Source organism: Mustela erminea, chromosome 1 (genome assembly GCF_009829155.1).
Source record: "Mustela erminea isolate mMusErm1 chromosome 1, mMusErm1.Pri, whole genome shotgun sequence".
NCBI classification, from domain to species: domain Eukaryota; kingdom Metazoa; phylum Chordata; class Mammalia; order Carnivora; family Mustelidae; genus Mustela; species Mustela erminea.
This window is the reverse complement of record NC_045614.1, coordinates 26,077,198-26,090,498: the sequence shown is the minus strand read 5'-3', so window position 1 is coordinate 26,090,498 and position 13,301 is coordinate 26,077,198. Positions and strand designations below refer to the sequence as shown.

At 35.9% G+C, this 13,301-nt stretch overlaps 1 protein-coding gene across 8 annotated transcripts in view; it reads left to right on the top strand.

Annotated features, from left to right (window-relative positions):
* Positions 1-13,301, top strand: part of DNAH12 (dynein axonemal heavy chain 12) — a 230,699-nt gene that overhangs the window by 190,970 nt on the left and 26,428 nt on the right. For 7 of the 8 annotated variants that reach the window (XM_032323076.1, XM_032323075.1, XM_032323060.1 and 4 more), the window contains 2 exons: positions 10,999-11,157; positions 11,283-11,427. In XM_032323076.1, coding sequence (XP_032178967.1) covers positions 10,999-11,157; positions 11,283-11,427 — 304 coding nt within the window. The remainder of the gene's footprint in view (positions 1-10,998; positions 11,158-11,282; positions 11,428-13,301) is intronic. The other variant, XM_032323079.1, reaches the window with a different exon arrangement.

Genomic DNA, 13,301 nt, shown 5'->3' with positions numbered 1-13,301 from the left:
GCCTTTGGCTCAGGTCATGATCCCAGGGTCCTGGCATCAAGCCCCGTATCGGGCTCTCTGCTTGGCAGGGAGCCTGCTTCCTCCTTTCTCTCTGCCTGCCTCTCTGCCTACTTGTGATCTCTGTCTGTCAAATAAATAAATCTTAAAAAAAAAAGAAAGAGAGAAAGAAATGTGTTGTTCAGTTGCCAAGTATTTTGGGGTTTTCCAGCTAGCTCTCTGTTACTGATTTCTGGTTTAGTTCTATTGTAGTCAGAGAGAATACTTTTGTGTGATTTGTCTTCTTTTGAATTTGTTAAAGTGTGTTTTATGGCCCAGAATGTGTACTGTCTTGGTGAGTGTTCCATATGAAGTTGAGAAGAATGTGTATTTTGATGTCGTTTGATATATTCTGTAGATGTCAGTTGTATTCAATTGCTACATGGTGCTGTTCAACTGTGTCTACTGATCTGTCTGCTGCCTGATCTGTCCATTACTATCATAGTGGATTAATCTATTTTTCCTTGTCTGTCAGGTTTTCTCTCATAGATTTTTACATTCTCTTGGTAGGTACATTAACAATTAATGACACAAAACATTAATGATTTGTGTCTTTTGGGAGAATTGACTCCTTTATCATATTTAATGGCTCTGTTTATCCCTGATAGTTTTCCTTGCTTGAAGTCCTCTATTTCTGGAGTTAATATAGCTATTCCAGCTTTATTTTGATAAATGTTAGCATTGTATACCTTTCTCCATCCCTCTTCTTTTAATCTATCTCCATTTTCATAGTTAAAATGGTTAGGTTTTTGTTTGTTTGTTTGTTTTATAGAGAAGATACAGTTAGGTTTTATGTTTTGTATCCACTCTGACAGTCTATGTCTTTTAATTGATGTATTGAAACCAATGATGTTTAAAGTGATTGTTGATATAGATGGATTAATATCTACCATATGTGTCATTGTTTTCTATTCACCATTGTTCTTTGTTTTTTGTTTCTCATATTTTTATGAGTTAAAACTGGTGTATAACATTATATAAGTTTTGGATGTGCAACATTGTAATTCAACATCTGTACTTATTACAAAGTGATAACTTCCTAAATTTAGTTACCATCCATCACCATACATCTGACCCCTCTTGACCCATTTCACCCAACAACCCCCTTTCCTTTAGTAACCACCAGTGTGTTCTTTGTGTCTATGAGTTTGTTTTTGTTTTGCTTACTTACTTATTTTTAGATTCCACATATGAGTGAAATGGTACTGTTTTTGTCTTTCTCCTTCTGACTTATTTCACTTAACATAATACAACTCACTTAACAATTGTTGTCACAATTGAAAAGATTTCATTCTTTTTTATGTCTGAGCAGTATTCTATCCTACATATAGACCACATCTTCTTTATCTATTTATCATCAACTGACATTTAGGTTGTTTCCATATCTTGGCTATTGTAAATAATGCTGCTATGAACATTGGGATGCATTTATCATTTCAAATGAGAGTTTTCATATTCTTTTGACAACTACCAGAAGTGAAATAGCTGGATTATATTGTAATTCTATTCTTAACTTTTTGAAGAATCTCTATACTATTTTCCATAGTGCCCACACCAATTTATATTCTACCAACAGGGTACAAGGGTTCCCTTTTTTCCACATCCTCTTAAACACTTATTTCTTGTCTTTTTTTTTTTTATTATAGCTAATCTAACTAGTGGTGAAGTGATATCTTATTGTGATTTTGATTTGCATTTTGCATTCCTCTAATAATTAGTGATTTTTAAAAAGCTTTTATCTGTTTATTTTAGAGAGTGTATGCATGAGCAGGAGGAGGGGCAGAGGGAGAGGAAGAGAGAATCTCAAGCAGATTCCACACTGAGTGCACAGGCAGGGCTCAAGCCCAGTACCCTAAGATCATGACCTGAGCCAAAATCAAGTCAGACACTTAACCAACTGAGCCACCCATGCACCCCTAATTAGTGATGTTTAACATCTTTTCATGTGCCTGTTGGCCCTCTGTATTTCTTCTTTGGAAAAATGTCCTTTCAGATCCTAGGCCCATTTTTCAGTCAAGTTCTTTGCTTTTTGTTGTTAAGTTACATGAGTTCTTCATATATTCTGAACATTAAATCCTTATCAGATATGGGATTTCTAAATATCTTCTCCCATTCAGTAGGTTGTCTTTTCACTTTGATGATGGTTTCTTTCACTGTGTAGAAACTTTTTAGTCTGATATAGTCCTATTTGTTTACTTTTGCTTTTGTTACCCTTGCATTTGGAGTCATATCCACAAAAATATAGCTAAGACTGATGTCAAGAAGCTTACCACCTATGTTTTCTTCTAGGAATTTTATGGTTTCAAATATTACATTCAAGTCTTTCATCCATTTTGAGTTAGTTTCTATATATAGTATAAGATGGTGGTCTAGTTTCATTCTTTTGCATGTGGCTGTCCAGTTTTCCCAGCAACATTCAATGAAGAAACTGTCCTTTCTCCATTGGGTGTTTGTCTACCTTTGTCATAAATTGTTTGCATATATGTGTGTGGGTGTATTTATTTATTTATGGGCTCTGAATATGTATTTCTGGGCTCTCGATTCTGTTCTATTGATTGGTGTGTCTGTCTTTATGCCAGTACCATGCTATTTTGATTACTATAGCTTTGTAATATCATTTGACTTCAGGGAGCATAATACCTTCAGCTTTGTTGTTCTTTCTCAAGATTACTTTAGTTATTCAGGACCTTTTGTAATTCAACAGATCTTTTAATTAGTTGTTACAGTTCTGTGAAAAATGCTGTTGGAATTTTGATAGGGATTACATTCAATTTCTTGATTGCTTTGGGTGATATGCACATTTTAATAATATTGATTCCTCCAATTCATGAGCACAGAATATCTTTCTATTTATTTGTGTCTTCAGTTTCCTGTATCAGTGTCTTACAGTTTTCTGGACAGTTCTTTCACCTACTTGATTAAATTTAATCCTAAGTTTTTTATTCTTCTGATGTAATTGTAAATGGGATTGTTTTCTTAAGTTTTCTTTTTGATAGTTCTTTATTAGTGTATAGACATGCCACTGACTTCTATAGATTGATATTGTATCCTACAATTCTACTGTATTTATTAGGTCTAACAGAGTTTTTCTCAGTTCCAACAAAGTCTTTAGAATTTTCTATATAAAATACCTGCAAATAGTGACAGTTTTACTTATTCCTTTCCATTTTAGCTGCCCTTTATATCTTTTTCTTGCTTAATTTATGTGGCTGGAACTTGGATTATTATGTTGAATAAAACTGTGAAGCATGTGCATCCTGGTCTTGTTCCTGATCTTAGAGGAAAAGTTTTCACCATTGACTATGTTAGCTGTGGGTTTATCATATACAGCCTTTATTATGCTGAGGTATGTTCCCTCTGTACCCACTTTGTTGAGAGTTTTTTTTTTATCATAAATGGATGTTGAGTTTTGTTAGATGCTTTTTCTGCATCTATTGAGCTGATTGTATGATTTTTATCCTTAATTTTGTTACTGTAATGTATCACCTTGATTAACTCATGGGTGTTGAATCATCCTCGAACTCTGGAATAAATCCCACTTGTTCAAAGTGTATGATTCTTTTAATGTATTGTAGCATTTGGTTTACTATATTTTGTTTAGTATTTTTGCATTTATGTTCATTAAGGATATTGGCCTATAATTTTCTTTTTTGGTGGTGTCCTTGCCTGGTTTTGGTGTCCAGGTAATGCTGCCCTCATAAAATAGTTTGGAAGGGTTTCTCCTCTTAAGATTTTTTTTTAAAGATTTTATTTATTTGTTAGAGTATGAGCAGGGGTGGTGGTGAAGGGGTAGAGCCAGAGGGAGAAGCACATTCCCTGCTGAGCAGGGAGCCTGACACAGGGCCTGATCCCAGGACTCTGGAATGTTGACCTAAGTCAAAGGCAGACACTTAACTCAGTTAAGTGTCTTTGCCCCCTCCTCTTAAGCTGTTTGAAAGAAGAATTTGAGAAGGATAAGCATTAAGTCTTCTTTGAATGTTTGATAAAATTCACCAAACTGTCTGGCCTTGGACTTTTGTTTTTTGGAGGCTTTTTTATTACTGATTCAATCTCCTTGCTAGTAATCAGTTTGTTTAGATTTTCTATTTCTTCATAATTCATCTTGGAAGATTCTGTATTTTGGGGGATTTTCCCATTTCTTCTAGGTTGTCCAGTTCATTAGCATATGATTATTTATAGTATAGTTGTGACTTTAGTAGTAACTTCTCTTTCATTTCTGATTTTATTTGAGCTCTCTCCTTTTCTTGTTTAGTCTAGCTAAAGGTTTATCAATTTTGTTTATCTTTTCAAAGAACCACCTCTCAGGTTTACTGATCTTTCTTATTTATTGTTAGTCTCAATTTGATTTATTTGCACTCTGATCTTTGTATATTCTTCCTTCTACTAGTTTTGTGCTTTTTTTATTCTTCTTTTTCTAGTTCCTTTATGTTTAAGGTTAGATTGCTTGAGGTTTTTCTTATTTCTTGAGGTAGGCTTTATTGCTATGGTCTTCCCTATTAGAACCACTTTTGCTGCACCCCATAGATTTTGGTATGTCATATTTCTGTTTTCAGTTGTCTTCATATATTTTTATTTTATTTTTTTATTATTTTATTCAGTATTCCAAGATTCATTGTTTATGTGTAACACCCAGTGCTCCATGCAATATGTGCTCTCCTTAGTACCCACCACCAGACTCCCCCACTCCCCCACTCCCCTCCTCTCTAAAACCCTCAGTTTGTTTCTTCAAGTCCACAGTTTCTCATGGTTTGCCTCCCTCTCCAATTTCCTCCAATTCACTTTCCTTTCCTTCTCCTAATGTCCTCCATGTTATTCCTTATGTTCCACAAGTAAGTGAAACCATATGATAATTGACTTTCTCTGATTGACTTATTTCACTCAGCATAATCTCCTCCAGTCCCATCCATGTTGATACAGAAGTTGGGTACTCATCCTTTCTGATGGCTGAGTAATATTCCATTGTATATATGGACCATATCTTTTTTTTTTATTTTAATTTTTATTTATTTTTTTTAATTTTTTCAATTTATTCATTTTCAGAAAAACAGTATTCATTATTTTTTCACCACACCCAGTGCTCCATGCAATCCGTGCCCTCTATAATACCCACCACCTGGTACCCCAACCTCCCACCCCCCCCCCGCCACTTCAAACCCCTCAGAGTGTTTTTCAGAGTCCATAGTCTCTCGTGATTCACCTCCCCTTCCAACTTACCCCAACTCCCTTCTCCTCTCTAACACCCCTTGTCCTCCATGATATTTGTTATGCTCCACAAATAAGTGAAACCATATGATAATTGACTCTCTCTGCTTGACTTATTTCACTCAGCATAATCTCTTCCAGTCCCGTCCAGGTTGCTACAAAAGTTGGGTATTCATCCTTTCTGATGGAGGCATAATATTCCATAGTGTATATGGACCACATCTTCCTTATCCATTCATCCATTGAAGGGCATCTTGGTTCTTTCCATAGTTTGGCGACCGTGGCCATTGCTGCTATGAACATTGGGGTACAGATGGCCCTTCTTTTCACGACATCTGTATCCTTGGGGTAAATACCCAGGAGTGCAATTGCAGGGTCATAGGGAAGCTCTATTTTTAATTTCTTGAGGAATCTCCACACTGTTCTCCAAAGAGGCTGCACCAACTTGCATTCCCACGAACAGTGTAAGAGGGTTCCCCTTTCTCCACATCCTCTCCAACACATGTTGTTTCCTCTTTTGTTAATTTTGGCCATTCTAACTGGTGTGAGGTGGTATCTCAATGTGGTTTTAATTTGAATCTCCCTGAGGGCTAATGATGATGAACATTTTTTCATGTGTCTGATAGCCATTTGTATGTCTTGATTGGAGAAGTGTCCGGACCATATCTTCTTTATCCATTCATCTGTTAAAGGGCATCTTTGCTCTTTCCACAGTTTGGCAATTGTGGACATTGCTGCTATGAACATTGGGGTACATATAGCCCATCTTTTCACTACATCTGTATCTTTGGGGTCAATACCCAGCAGGGCAATTGCAGGGTCATAGGGTAGCTCTATTTTTAATTTATTAAGAAATCTCCACACTGTTTTCCAAAGTGGTTGCACCAACTTGTGTTCCCACCAACAGTTTAAGAGGGTTCCCCTTTTTCCACATCCTCTCCAACATTTGTTGTTTCCTGTCTTATTAATCTTTGTCATTCTAATGGTGTAAGGTGGTATCTCAATGTGGTTTTGATTTGAATTTCCCTGATAGCTAATGATGGTGAACATTTTTTGACATGTCTTCTAGCCATTTGTTTGTCTTCTTTGGAGAAGGTCTGTTCATGTCTTCTGCCCATTTTCTGACATGATTATCTGTTTTTTGGGTGTTGAGCTTGAGGAGTTCTTTATAGATCTTGGATATAAACCCTTTGCCTGTAGTGTCATTTGCAAATATCTTCTCCCATTCCATGGGTTGCCTTTTTGGTTTGTTCACTGTTTCCTTTGCTGTGCAGAAGTTTTTTTATCTTGATGAAGTCCCAAAAGCTCATTTTCATATATTTTTAAATTTCTTCTTTGATTTCTTTTATGACCCACTGGTTGTTTAGTAGCATGTTGCTTAATCTCCACATTTTTGTGGTTTTTTCAGTTTTCTTTTTGTAATTGATATCTTGTTTTTTACCATGATGGTCAAACAAGATGCTTCATATAATCTCAGTCTTGGGGTGCCTGAGTGGCTCAGGCATTTCGGTGTCCAATTCTTGGTTATGGTTCAGGTTATGATCTCAGGGTTGTGAGATTAACCCTGCATCAGGCTCTGCACTCAGCAGGAATTCTGCTTGAGATTCTCCTTCTCTTTCCCTTTGTCCCTCCCCCTGCTCATGCTCTCTGGTTCTCTTTCTATATATACAAAATAAATACATAAACATTAAATATATATAACATATATGACATGTATAAAATAGAAATATAGAAATATAAAATTTATATAAATATATAAAATATGTATATCTTCTTGAATTTATTGAGACTTGTTTTGTGACCTAACATGTGATCTGTCCTGGAGAATGTTCCATGTGCATTTGAGAAGAATGTGTATTCTGCCTTTGGTTTGCATTATCTGCATGTGTCAACTAAGTCCATTTGGTCTAATGTGTCATTTAAGGTCAGTGTTTCCTTATTGATTCTCTGTCTGGCTGCTCTATTTATTGATGTAAGTGGGGGATTAAAGTGCCCTACTATTATTGTATTGCTTTCAATTTCTCCCTTTAGGTCTGTTAATATTTGCTTTATAGGGGCATCTGGGTGGCTCAGCAGGTTAAAAGCCTCTGCCTTCAGCTCAGGTCATGATCCCAGGGTCCTGGGATTGAGCCCCGCATCGGGCTCTCTGCTCAGCAGGGAGCCTGCTTCTCCCCACTCTCTCTCTGCCTGCCTCTCCACCTACTTGTGATCTCTGTCAAATAAATAAATAAAATCTTTTAAAAAAATTTGCTTTATATATTTGGTGCCCTTATGTTAGGTACATATATTTTTATAAATGTTGTATCTTCTTGCTGGATTGACCCCTTTATGTAATTCCCTTCTTGGTGTTTTATTAAAGTCTTTGTTTTAAAGTCTATTTTGTTTGATATGAATACAGCTACCCCAGTTTTCATTTCTAGTTGCGTGGAGTATCTTTTCCAATCTCTTCATTTTCAGTCTATGTGTATCATTACTTCTAAATTGAGTCTCTTGTAGGCAGTATAGAGATGGGTCTTTTTTTTTAATCCACTCAGCCATTTTATTTGGAGAGTTTACTTACATTTAAAGTAACTAATGATAAGCATGTACTTACTGCCATTTTAAAATTATTTTCTGCCTGTTTTCTTAGTTCTTCTCTGTTCCTTTCTTCTCTTTCATTTCTTCCTTTGTGATATGATGGCTTGCTTTAGTTTTATGCTTAGGTTCTTTTCTCATTTTCTTTGTGGTATTTACCAGGATTTTTTTCCTTTGTAGTTACTATGAGGTTCACTTATAACATCTTGTGTTTATAAGTTTAAGATGAGAGCAGCTTAAATTTGAACACATTCCAAACCATATTTTTACTACCCTTCCAACTTTATATTTTTGATGTCACATTTTACACATGTAGATTTTATGCATCCCTTAACTATTGTAATTTTAGTTAATTTTATTACTTTTGTCTTTTAACTTTCATGCTTGCTTTAGAAGTGATTGAATCTACTGTCTTTACTATTTACCTTCTCCAGTGAGATTCTTACTTTTGTATGTTTTTTTGTTATTAATTAGTGCCATTTCTTTTCAGCTCAAAAAAGTCTCTTTAATATTTCTTATAAGACAAGTTTAGTGACAATAAACTTCTTTAGTTTTTGTTTATCTGGAAAACTTCCCCCTTTTTCCCAGCTTTATTAGGTAATTATTATGCAATTGGCTGATTATAAGAATACAGTTAGATGATTTTTAGTAAATTTCTACAATTGTGCAACCATCACCAAAATCCAATTTTAGAACACTTCCATTATCGCAAAGTTTCCTTGCTTGTACCTACTTAGTCAATTCTTACTCCTACTCCTAGCCCCAGGCAACCACTGATCTGCTTTCTGTCTCCATAATTATTCCTTTTCTAGAAATTTTATAAATGAGACATTTTTAGGCCTAGAATATGGCCTATCTCTGCAAATGTTCTATATAACATTGGAAGAATCTGTATTTTGCTATTTTTTAATAGAATGCTCTGTAAATGCCAAGTAGGTCAAGATATTCTATATACTATATCCTTACTGATTTTCTGTGTACTTGTTCAATCAACTTTTGAGAGAGGTTTGAAATCTCTTAGCTATAGAAGTTGCTTCTGATAGTTCTATCAATATTTGTTTGTGTTTTGATGCTATTTGATGTGTTAACTGTTTAGGACTATTATGACCTCTTAATGAATTGACTTGATTTTTCTTTTTGAATCCCTGGTCTGTCCTTTGCTCTGAAATCTATTTTGTATGATAATTATTACATGACTCCAGCTTTCTTTTGAGTAGTGTTAGCATGGTATATATTTTTCCATACTTTTAACCTATTTGTGTCTTTGTATATAAGCTGTATTTCTGTAGACAGCATATAGTTGGGTCAGATTGTTTTATCCAATCTGATAATTGCTGTCTTTAGTGAAATTATTTAGACCATTTACATTCATTGACCTAATAGAGTTATATTTAAATCTATGTTCTTACACCTTGCTTTCTGTTTGCACATCTGTTTTTTGTTCTTTCTCTTTGAATTGAGTATGTATTATGATTCCACTTTATCTCCTTTGTTGAAACACTAGCTATAAGTTTTTGTTTTATTCTTTTTGTGATTTCCTTGGGATTAAAGTATACATTTTAACCTATCACAGCCTATCTTCAGGTAAAATTATGGAGCATAATATATAATATATGTTATATATTATATGTAAAGTATATAATATTATATATATATGGCATAAGAACTTACAACAATATACTTCCACCTCTCTCCTCCCAGCCTTTGTTTTATTATTGTCATATATTTCACTTGTACATGATGTTCTGTACATTTCACTGTACATGTTATTCATAGCACATTATTACTCTGCTCTAAGTAGTCAGTAATCTCTTATTTTTTTTAAAAAGAATTTATTTATTTGTTTGACAGGGAGAATACAAGCAGGGGGAGTGGCAAGCAGAGGGAGAGGGAGAAGCAGGCTCCCCAGGGAGCAGGGAGCCCTGGGATCATGACCTGAGCTGAAGGCAGACGCTTAACTGTCTGATCCACCCACGTGCCTCTAAATAGTAATCTTTGAAAGAGCCTTAAATAATAGGAGAAAAGCCTTTTATGTTTACCTATAAAGTTACCGTTTTTGGTAGTCTTTGTTCTTTTGTGTTGATTCAAATTCCATCTACCTGAGACTTCCTTTAACCTTTCTTATACTGTATATCTACTGGAAATGAATCCTTTCATTTTCTCCACATCTGGACAGAAATCAGTGAATTTTTCTTTTAGATTTCATACTTTTTATCTCTAGAAGTTGCATTTGGTTATTTTTTCTGCTGCCTGTTTCTCTATTCCTTATGTTCATTTTGCTTTAACTCCTTCAGCATATTTGTAATAGCTCTTCTAACATTCCTCTTTCTGTTGTGTTACCTCTATATCTATCTATTGACTGATTTTTTTTCTCTGGGTTATAGATACTGTAAATTTTACATGGATAAATGCTGGGTTGGTTTGTTTATTCTTTTAAAGAGCATTAGACTTTATCTCTGCACATACTTAAATTACTGGATTAGTTTGATGTTCTCAAGGCTTGTTTTAAGCTTTCTTTTGGTATTTTTAGAATAGGCTTTATTCTAAGGCTAGGTTAGCTATGCTACTAAGGCATGATCCCTCTGATGTTGCCTCTGAATTCCTCCAGTGTTCAAAGAAGATTGAACTCTACTTGGCAAGAACTCCTGTCTCCAAGTTTTGAGTAAGCTCTGGTAGCTGCTCAGTGTACAGCTCCCCAGATAGTCTTTGCCTCCTCTCCCATAGTTTACCCTATTCATATATGACTTAGCATTTAGCAATAGAATCAAGATGATACCTATCCATATTACTGGACCTCTTTTCCAAGCATCTCCATCCTCTCTGGTACTCTACCCACAAATTCTGCCACCTCAGCTTTCCTTAACTCTGCTCTCTGTTTATTCAACTGAACAATACTATCAAGTTTTGATTTTGTTTTGTAGTCTGGAAAGTGCCTCCAGATGGATGTCTAAGGCAATCCGAGAGATCACTTTAATTGTCTCCCTTTTTCAGGGACCACACTGTTGCCCTGGCTATTGTATAATTTCTAAAAACAGTTGTTTCATTCACTTTATCTAGTTTTCCAGTTGTTTATAGCAGTAGAGTAATTCAGTTCTGATTATTTTATCAAGGTTATAGAAGCAGAAATTGATTTCATTCAATTTTAAAAATCCGCAATTTACAGCAATCTTTATTTTGGTTTTACAGGGCAAAGAAAGAGATTGAATACCAGGAACTGATGTTTCTTTTAACTGGAGGAGTAAGTCTTAAGAGTGCTGAGAAAAATCCTGATCCAACTTGGTTACAAGATAAAAGCTGGGAAGAAATTTGTCGTGCGAGTGAATTTCCTGCCTTCAAAGAACTCAGGTAATTGTTTAAACTTGATGACCACATTGAATAAGGGTAGCTAAATTTGTAAACTTATTGTTTAACAATCTCTTTTTAAATTATTTTCCAATGAAATAATTATTAGGCATTTTTTTTTCCATTAGGGAACATTTTTGTGAACATATAACTGAATGGCAGAAAATTTATGACAGTAAAGAGCCACACAATGCTAAATTTCCAGTACCAATGAATGAAAAACTAAATGAACTACAGAAAATAATAATTCTTCGGTGCTTAAGGCCTGATAAGGTAAAAAGACAAATGTGTTCTATTTGGAATCCAGTTAATTTGCCACTTAAGAATAAATCCCGGGAATTACAGGCACAACATAAGGAATACAGTCAATGATATTGTGAAAGCGATGTAATGGGACAGATGGTAGCTACGCTTGTGGTGAACATAGCATAATGCATAAATTTATTAAATCTAAGTTGTACACCTGACACTAAAGTAACAATATATGTCAATGTGTAAGGACCTATTTAGCCAGAGCAGCCCCATCCTGCCCCTGCCCCTCCCCCTTCAGGGAACTTACTTAAAAACAAGTCCCAGAAACCAGTCCCAGGTAACAAAGCCCAAATACAAGGTTGGGTCAGGCCAGGTAGAGGTATCTAATCAGTGGGGGCGCATACTGTCTCCCTAGCTACCAAGGAGTATGGGCCCATCCTTTGGGTGCCCTTTGGGAGCCAATTCTGACCAAGGCGATAGGCTAGTTCGAATATCTACTATAGGGTAAACTGTAATTCAATTGGTCACTTATGTGTGACCTAGCAGGACTGTGCAGCATTCTCTGTGTTACAATCTCATTGGTCACCTGTGCATGGCCAGGCCCAACCATATGGCCTTTGCCCTTAAAAGCTAGTCTGTAAAGAAGAGAGAGGTTGCCTCTTTGCAAGAGACGGACCTGGCCAGTCAGTTTGATTCTTGATGCTTGGCACGAAATAAAGCTTTGCTTGACCTTCGCTTTGTATCAGTCTCACTCCTTTGGCCATGGACCCAACAAACGATCCTCAAAAATTTTTTTAAAGATTTTTATTTACTTATTTAATAGAGAGATCACAAGTAGGCAGAGAGAAAGGTAGAGAGGGGGAAACAGGCTTCCCACTGAGCAGAGAGCCCGACACTGATCCCAGGACTCTGAGATCTTCACCTGAGCCGAAGGCAGAAATTTAACCCACTGAGCTACCCAGGTGCCCCTATACTCAAATTTTTTAAAAAATAAGTCGTTTTAGATTAAAAGTTATTGTTATTTCATTCTTTGATCCTCATTCTATATACTTAAACAGGTTCATTGAGCTCCTTGGATTTGTAGGCATATAGTTTTCCTCAACTTGAGAAAAATTTTGGTCATGATTTCTTCAAATACTTTTTTAAAAAGATTTTATGTATTTATTTGCGTTGGGGAGGGGCAGCCGGAGAGGGAGACAATCTCAAGCAGACTCCATAATGAGCATGGAGCTCTCGACACAGGGCTCGATCTGATGACCTTGAGGTCATGACCTGAGCCAGAACCAAGACTGAGGCTTAAGTAACAGAGCCATACAGGTGCCCCTTCTTCAAATACTTTTTTCCACTTAACCCTATGATTCCAAATAAATATACATTAGACTGCATGGTATTATATCATAGATGATTGCTCTGTTAATTATTTTTAAAACTTTTTCTATCACTGTCCTTCAGCTTGTATAGTTTCTATTGTTATCTTTAAGTTTTCTTATTCTTCTTTTATAGTGTCTAATCTGCTGTTGTTCCTATCCAGGTAATTTTTTTTGCTTCAGGGGCTCCTGGGTGGCTCCAGCAGTTAAGCATCCAACTGGGTTTTGGCTCAGGCTGTGGTCTCAGGGTTGTGGGACCAAGCCCTGCTTTGGACTCCTCATTCAGTCGGCAGTCTTCTTGAGATTCTTTCTCTACCTCTCCCTCTGCCTTTCCCCCTTGCTTACAAGCACTAAGGTGTGCTCTCTGTCCTTCTCTCTCAAATAAATAAATCTTGAAAAAAATTTTTTTGTTTCACTTATCATATATTTCACTAACAGAAAGTTCATTTGAGGAATGCCTGGGTGGCTCAGTTGGTTAAGCATCTGCCTTCAGCTCAGGTCATGATCCTAAGGTCCTGGGATTGAGTC